The sequence below is a fragment of the Ictalurus punctatus genome, chromosome 4, assembly GCF_001660625.3.
Source record: "Ictalurus punctatus breed USDA103 chromosome 4, Coco_2.0, whole genome shotgun sequence".
Taxonomy (NCBI): Eukaryota; Metazoa; Chordata; class Actinopteri; order Siluriformes; family Ictaluridae; genus Ictalurus; species Ictalurus punctatus.
In genome coordinates this window covers 1,458,542-1,467,500 of record NC_071284.1, presented here as the reverse complement: position 1 = coordinate 1,467,500, position 8,959 = coordinate 1,458,542, and the positions used below count along the sequence as shown (strand labels likewise).

Below are 8,959 nucleotides of genomic sequence, written 5' to 3'. Positions count from 1 at the left end.
AGAGGCAGAGACGTACACACTCACGCACACACGCTCGCGCGCACACACACAGACGGGTTACAAAGAGGTTACAGCTCACACTGTTAGGACTTCGTTAGTAGCTCCTCGTACCTGCGTGTGCACGGCGGCCATCTTGCTGTAGGGGATGGTGAGGTTCGGCGCCGAAGTCGTGGCCGGTCTCGTGAACGAAGCTTTGTTCCGGTTGACGCCGTCGTAGGTCCCGGGGCGCGGCCTGCACACGTCCATGATGTGGAAACACGCCTTCACACTAAAAACAGGAGGAAAGGGGGGGGACAACACCTGAAATTACAACTGAACCCTTCTTTCTTTCTTCTTTCCACCACTCCAATCACATGCTTTCTTTTTCTTTCTGTCTGTCGAAAAATTAAGGTTTAAATTTGACCCGCGTATACATTCCACAAAATACAAAAAAACAACAATAATAATAATAATAAAATTTAATGTTACATTAACGCTCATTTTCATTTTATTTATTTTTTTGCGTTACTTTTATTTCCGTGTGTAAGAAACACAGCCATTAAATATTTTCCAGGCTCTGATTTGACAGTTTAGCCAGATTTCAGTTTCTAGTTTTATTTATTTATTTGTTTGTTTGTTTGTGTTATTATTTACACTAATCTATCGGACGTTGTTTTGAGTACTAAAGTATTGGTGATTCTCAGACGCTCCTCATCTCCGGTGTAAGTGCACTCTCCATGAGCTGAAAGAAAGTTCTCTCAGAACTGCGTACTGATTGCTGTGAGGAAAGTCGAGCAGGTGCTGCATGGTGACGAAGGGATGGTTGAGGACTTCACCGGGGACGATTCTCTTCTCCGCGTCGATCCACAACATCTTCTTCAGCAACAGCACAAACTCTCCACGATCCACCTTCTCAGCCAGCAGGTCGCTCCCTTCCAGATTCATCACTAAATTCACCTGCAACAGCCCCACACACACACACACACACACACACACACACCCACACACACACACACACACACACACACACACCCCTCGGTCAGCATCGACGGATTTTATTTCACACGTCACCGCATCTTTCGAGCGAGAAAATCGACACGATAGACTACCTCATGTGAAATGTAGGGAAAGGGGCGGGGCTTCCGAAGGGAGTCAATAAATATCAAAGACTCGGAAACACCCACAAAACTGTCAATCGTTCCAAATGTGTTACGATGCCGATATAGTCACTACGTCTGTATAAAAGCTCGTTCGGGGTCGGGGCTAAGTATGAGCTCGGTTTGTGAGGTCATCAAATAATCTCGAAAGACAGATTCTTTAGCTAACGGCAGTCTATCAGCCAAATTGTGGTTGTCATGGTAACATTCTTGTCAGTATCAGCTTGGTTTGAAAGAGTAAAGAGGACATTTGGGGGCGGGGTTAATTTGCATGTCATGTATATTCACAGACTGATATTTTTAATGAGAGTAATGAGTGTGGTTGTAGTGTGTGTGTGTGTGTGTGTGTGTGTGTGTGTGTGTACACGTACATGCGCAATATCATCCAAACAGCTGAAAATATACTTTCTGGCTTCTTTCGATTTCATCCCGGTTTCTGCCTCGTGTTCCTCTGTGGACTGAAACACACAATAAAAGTTGTTACGCTCTGTGTGTGTGTGTGTGTGTGTGTGTGTGTGTGTGTGTGTGTGTGTGTGTGTGTGTGTGTGTGAGTGTGTGAGAGAGAGAGAGTGTGTTACCTTCAGTCTCCATGCCGTGTACGGGGAGTCGGACTCTCTGCAGAAGAAGCGAGAGGTCTTGGTCCCCAGGTTGAGCAGGTTCTCTGTAGGTAAACCCTGCGTCTGGGAGATGTAGCGGATCTGAGGAACGACCATCGCCACACAGAGAGGGAGAGGGAGAGAGGGAGAGAGAGGGAGAGAGAGAGAGGCGGGGGAGAGAGAGAGAGAGGGAGGGAGAGAGGGGAAGAGAGGGAGAGAGAGAAAGAGAGGGAGAGAGAGAAAGAGAGGGAGGGAGAGAAAGAGAGGGAGGGAGAGAAAGAGAGGGAGGGAGAGAGAGGGAGAGAGGGAAGGAGAGAGAGAGGGAGAGAGGGAGAGGGAGAGAGAGGGAGAGAGAGAGAGGGAGAGAGAGAGAGGGAGAGAGAGAGAGAGAGAGAGAGAGAGAGAGGGAGAGAGAGAGAGAGAGAGAGGGAGAGAGAGGGAGAGGGAGAGAGAGAGAGAGAGAGGGAAGGAGAGAGAGAGGGAGAGAGGGAGAGGGAGAGAGAGGGAGAGAGAGAGAGGGAGAGAGAGAGAGAGAGAGAGAGAGAGAGAGAGAGAGAGAGAGGGAGAGAGAGAGAGAGAGAGAGGGAGAGAGAGGGAGAGGGAGAGAGAGAGGGAGGGAGAGAGGGAGGGAGAGAGAGAGGGAGGGAGAGAGAGGGAGAGAGAGAGAGAGAGAGAGAGAGAGAGAGAGAGAGAGGGAGAGAGAGGGAGAGAGGGAGAGGGAGAGAGAGGGAGAGAGAGAGAGGGAGAGAGAGAGAGAGAGAGAGAGAGAGAGAGAGAGAGAGGGAGAGAGAGAGAGAGAGAGAGAGGGAGAGAGAGGGAGAGGGAGAGAGAGAGAGAGGGAGAGAGAGAGAGAGAGTCATGATACAGATAAAAAAACGTTTCTTTCTTCTACGGTGGACAAAGCTGCTCAAAATCAATCAATCAATTAAATAAATAAAGAAAGAAATGAGAAGTTTGTGGAACACCAGTACAGATCACAGGAAGGAGACGGAGCGATACTTTATAACAAAACTGTCTTTCAGCATCACATTTTTCTTCTGTTCCTTCCTTCCATCCCATCATTTTCTCTTTCTTTCTTCCTTTCCTTCCTTCCCCCACTCCAATCCCATCATTTTCTCTTTCGCTCCTTCTTCCTTTCATCCCTCCACTCGTGCTCTTTCCTCTCCCTCCCTTCATAAATCCTGCTTTCTTTTTGATTATCTACAAAAAGAAACGAGTTAACTCGATGAACCACCGAGGAAAAGAAAATGTGTAAACAGTTCACACTTTAAAAGACTCGGGATAAAAATTTCAGTTAAACCCCAGATTTAACCCATCAGCCTTCACACGCACCGCTATTTATTTATTTATTTATGTCGATCGTTCTCACCAGACCACAGACCCGCGACTCCGAGTCGGAGAATCGGATTAGACCCCCGGTGAACAGAGTAGATGCTAAAACTTTACAGAACCTGTAGTTCGAACTGTTCCGGACCTCGTTTCTCATTTCCGCTCCGAGTTCTACACGTTACTCTGTGGAGTCGCTCCGTCTTCCCGGTCACATGACCTTTCAACTCTGACTCACGACTCTGAATCATGACTCACGCCAGACAAAATGGATGGAATTTCCTGAACATGACGTGTTTAAACGCCGGCTCACACTCACACACACACTCACACACACACTCACACACACACTCACACACACACTCACACACACACTCACACACACACTCACACACACACTCACACACACACTCACACACACACTCACACACACACTCACACACACACTCACACACACACTCACACACACACTCACACACACACACACACACACACTCACACACACACTCACACACACACTCACACACACACTCACACACACACACACTCACACACACACTCACACACACACTCACACACACACTCAGTATGAAAAAAAGTGAAAGGGTTGTTAAATTCCTCCAAGACTCGCAACGTGTTTCTATATTTAATTTGAAACTTGTAGAAAAATGTGAAAATCCACATGTAAATATTTATGATTATCCTCAGCGATACGCTCCACCCCTGCGTACGGAGTGCGTACGGTCAATACCGAGTACTTACTGTACTTATTCATTTATTTATTTGTTTTTTGCTCTTTCAATTTTCTTCGGTAAACTACGAAGTGTAAAAATGAAGCTAAATATCAGCAGCGAGATTTACCCCCCCCCCCCCCCCCGCCCCGTTTCGTCGGTAAATAAACAACAACGACGAACAACACGCGTCTGCATCCTTACCAACGGATAATATTCTTCTGAAGATCTAAATGTAACAAGGATAAAAATAAGCACATTGGAATGTATTACGTTAAAACGAACTGATTAAATCAACGTATCGATCAAACAGCAGAAAAGGAGGAGGAGAAAGAGAAATGACTTTGTTTCGGTCGTATGTTCCGTCGTCCACGAGCCATTAAAAACATTTTATTCCAGTTTTAAAACCATATTTATCGGACATCGCGTCATCTTCGTAATACGGTCATGTTTTATTGCGGACGCTTCCGCAGAAACTCATCCAGGTCGCCTGTGCCGGGTTAACGTGACGCCAATCGCGTCGTCTCTGCTTCATACACGGGACGGTAGACTACACTCCGCATGGTGTGGGTGTACAGCGCGTCGTCTGGGGCACAACTTCGGTCTGGACTCTCCGGTGCGTGCTTCTGGAACAGAATTAACGCGGTAAAGTAAACGCGCCCCCCCGTGCCGCGCCCAGACCGACTTAATCCGTGATGAGACTCACCGACGCCGATTTTCCTAATCGATTATTATCCGTTAGCTGACGCGGCGCAAAACTAAAAAATCCCATAAATAAATGAAAACGCATTCAACTTTCACTCTGGGAATCCGGGACTAAAAAACTAGTCTTTAAGAAATAAACGGGATCTGCTCTCGTCCGATTGACGAAACCCGGAGCGAAGAACGGCATCGTTTCTCGAGTTCTAGTCAACCGTAAAACTTTAAGAGGCTTTCCTCTGATTATCAACTCAGCGCTGCGGAAAATCACAAACATCCCTGCTCGGAATCAGACGAGGGAGATTAGACGGGAAGCGAGCGGCAGTTCCCGGGGATGAAATGTTTTGATTGGCGTGCTGGACAGCGAGGAACGAGAAACGAGGCCAGAGGGAGCGGATTCATCGGCATTCCGATCTCTTACATCAGCAAACCGGGAGCGAAAGCGGGCCGGAATAACCGGGGGGGTGGGGGGGTGGGGGGGGGATTTATTACTCATCTGAATTTCTACCCTCAGCATGGTTTTTTTTTTTGTAGTGCAGTGTAAAAAAGTTAAGCGTTGCACCAACAGGGCTGGGATTGTAGCCGTGGTTTCTGAGAAGCGTAGAGGTCTGAGGCAGGTCCGAGCCTGCACAGGGAGTGACGGGAAACCCGGCATCGCTAGACACTCCCACGTCGTACACGAACACCGACACAAACACCAGGAGAACGCTGGGTTACTGAGCTCCGACAGCTGCGTGTCCAAAACACCGCTGTTAAATACACGTCCACACGCTGAGCCACAGGAAGGCCTTCGCTTCTGCTATTAATACTTTCTGCTTGGTGTGGTGGAACCCGACCCCCGACCCCGCCCACCTCCCCAATGAGGAAAGAGTGTGGCCAAGGGAAGGAGGGGGTGAGGGTGGGGTTGAAGCGGGGTCAGCGACAGGGTTGCTGTGTTTTAAACCCCTGAATCTGACTTCACACACACACACACACACACACACACACACACACACACACACACTTCGGTATTTTCACTGACATTTTAACGTTTGCGATCAGCAGACCACGGAAAGCAAATATAAAACCACGACGAATCGGGAAGCTGGAAACGAAACGAGCGGGAAAACGACCGCACGGGTCACGAGGACGTGTTCCCGAGATCAGCCTTCACACATAAATCGACGTGTGTGTGTGTGTGTGTGTGTGTGTGTGTGTGTGTGTGTGGGTGTGTGTTCTAAAAATAAAACCCCTCTAGATTACAAGATTAAAAGGGGAAAATACTAAATGTGTGTGTAAAGAAGAAGAAACCCCTAAACGTGAACTTCATCCACACGCTAAAAACGTTAACGACGGGTTTACTGCCTTAACGAACGCGCGATTTACAGTGTCTCTACAAACGAAAGAAGAAAGAGCACGCATGTTAAACAGTGGGCGGAGACAATGCGAACAGTTTAATTTAAAATCGCCTAATCGGTGCGACTTGCAGCGTGCGGACTCGCTCCAGGAACGGAGATTATCGTGTAAATGAATACGACTGAAGGGCGGGTATTAAATTTGGCGCCGAAAACACAACGGTACACTGATTTTACTTCGAAATGTTTTTACGTTGTTTAAAAAAAGGTCCTAACGTCACCACATCGAAAGACGGCTTTGTGTCTGTTTTGATACCCTTAGTACGCTCGAATTCACGAACTTGACTGCGCCTGGATCTTGCGTTTATATAACCGGACGCTCGGACGGTAGCCCTGGCCGCGAAAACGTGAACGCCGGGTTCGTATTACGTTATGGTTTCTATAGTGACGGCTCGTTCACAGGGACGTGTCCAACGGCGAACGGTGCGCTTAGTGGCTTCTCGAGGAGTAACATGAGAAGCTTTTCACTCGTGTGTTTGTTTCCTCATAGAAACCTAGCGGCGTGTGTGTACGCTCTGCTGCTGCTACACACCCCAACCACGCAGCTGTTCCTTCACCAGATAACTCGATACGGTACTATAAAAGTGACATTTTTATATTTTTCTAAATCTTGCCCTGAAATGTTTACAACCCTCTCCGACTCCATCCGAACCACCGGCCTCTTCGACGCTCCTTCAGGATTTTGAGAACACGGATAAACTGTAATCTCGAGCACTGGGACAGCAGGAGGGCGGGGTGTGAATCTGACGCCTGGATGTAAAAATACCTCGGCGTTTGTGCAGCGGGCTTAGAAAGGGCTTTGGAGTATAATGGGGCTGGATAAACACAGAGCGAGCGTCTGCTGAGCTAGAAACCTCACAGCAGCGCTCGGGGAGAGGAGATCCATCACAGGTTTAAATACTCAGAGCTTCTCTTCCTGCGAGCCTTCCCCAGAAACAGTTCTAATCTGGGCCTGTTGCTGCCTGTCCCCTTCACACACACACATATATATATATACACACACACATACACACACACAATGACTCTTAAAAGCGTCCCTGAAGAGTCTCCAAGGAGTGCCGGAGACAGGAGGGGCGGAGCTCGAGAAGACTAAGCACGGCGCATGTACACTCTCCGTCCCGCAGTCCAGCGGCGGAGAGAGAAGGCAGGATAAATTCCTCTCTGGACTGTTTGTGCTGAGAGAACATGCCACAGCTCGGCGAATAACAGATGACGTAGTGCAGAGAGCACACGGGCGTGCGAGGACTCAGAGCAGCGCTTTCGGTTCACACCCAGTCCGACCTGGCAGCCGACGGGACGTTTTCATAGCACGATCGTTTACCTGAACTTCTATCAATGTATTACATTAATTATTATTATTTTTATTTTTTTACACGTTTAGCGGGTTTCAGCTCATTGAGACTTTTAACCGAAGGAGAAATCTTCGCAAACACGGCGGCATTCCCTTGTTTATTAACATTTTACTAAAAGTGTATAAATAACACCGCGGGGCCAGACGGAAGTAAAAACCCCTGCTAGATTTACCATAAAAAAAAAAAGAATAAATAAACAAATAAATAAATAAATAGATAGATAGATGGATAGAATCGATCGATCGGCCGTACGTCCTGCGAGTGAGCACGTACTTAACCAGAACGGAACCGATTTACATTTAGCGACGCCCACAAAACTCCATAAAAGGCAAAGCTCGGAAAGCGTCAAAATGGCGACGAGGTCAAAGGGACAGCGTGGCGTGATGAAGCGGGGTCACCGTTACCACCCCAAAGTGTTTCATTCCTCTTAAACCACAGCGGTTTACCGTTACTTATTAAACGATGTCACGTCATACTTTTTAAATCCATTTGCTGTTACGTTTGATGCCGTGGAACATCCGTGAAACGACTTCCTGTTCTCACGGTTTTCTTTTTCTCTCTCTTGAAGGTAATAAGACAAAATATAAAGCGTAGTACCTCCTCGTTCTTGAAGGTTGTGGAAGACTCACTGTTACATGGTGCTGTTGTTGAAGATAACAGCCAGTGTTTGGACTGTTTTCTCCTTGGGTATTTATTTATTTATTTATTTATTTTTTAAGAAGTGTATTACCTGGTCGTACTCCAGAGCCCCGGGGTACAAGGGCCAGCCCAGGAACAGCTCCGCTATCACACAGCCCAACGACCACATGTCTATGGCTTCACAGAACGGCAGGCCTAGGATGATCTCCGGAGCCCTGCGAGACGGAAAAACAGCACATCAGAGTAGAATTGGTGGTGCCGATGAATAATTATATTCTAAACAAATACAGGACCAAGTTTTCCCATCAGGCAAAAAAAATCTGAATTTTATCCTCAGTACAAGTCAAAGCACAGGGACAGGGCGACTCCGTGCTAACGGTATTAATGCCGAAACGTATTCAACTGATGCTCGACTGCAACGAAAAGTACTTAATGAAGTACTGAGCACTACTGAATAAACGCCACAAAACCACAAAAATACCTACTAAATGAGTGACAGAAATCGCTACTGAAGAATCTACTAAAATTAGTACTACTGAATAATCTGCGTAAATCTCTAGCGAATAAACTACTGAAAATGACGACTGAATAAACCGCATAAACCACCACTGCGTCTTTCACTAAAAATCACTACCCAGTAAACCACACACAATTAGTACCGGGTGAACTCCAATAAATAAATAAATAAATAAAATACTACTGAAGAAGCACAATAAAATAAACCACAGGAAGAAAAGCGCTACTAAATAAAACTACATTTCAATACTACTGAATCAACTAGTACCAAATGAACTGTAATAAAAAACTACAAAAACACACTACTGAATAAACTACTGAAAAATATTACTACTGAATAAACTGCGTAAATCAGGACCGAAAATTGCTACGAAATGAACTGCCGGAAAGTACCAGTGAACAAACTGCATAAATCGTCACCGAGTGTTTCACTAAAGATCGCTACCGAGTAAACTACGCAAAATGTGCACTGAGTAAACTACTAAGAATTACTACTGAAAAATACACACACACAAAAAAAAAAAAAAAAAGCGCAACAGAATAAACCATGTGAATGAAAGCACCACTGAA

At 46.4% G+C, this 8,959-nt stretch overlaps 1 protein-coding gene across 2 annotated transcripts in view; it reads right to left on the bottom strand.

Moving 5' to 3' along the window:
* The window catches only part of hipk3b (homeodomain interacting protein kinase 3b), a 45,756-nt gene that overhangs the window by 15,538 nt on the left and 21,259 nt on the right, over positions 1–8,959 (bottom strand). For both annotated transcript variants that reach the window (XM_053677817.1, XM_053677818.1), the window contains exons 3-7: positions 7,965–8,088; positions 1,715–1,834; positions 1,508–1,594; positions 752–936; positions 112–268 (exon numbers count right to left, since the gene is read on the bottom strand). In XM_053677817.1, the coding sequence (XP_053533792.1) occupies positions 112–268; positions 752–936; positions 1,508–1,594; positions 1,715–1,834; positions 7,965–8,088 (673 nt within the window). The remainder of the gene's footprint in view (positions 1–111; positions 269–751; positions 937–1,507; positions 1,595–1,714; positions 1,835–7,964; positions 8,089–8,959) is intronic.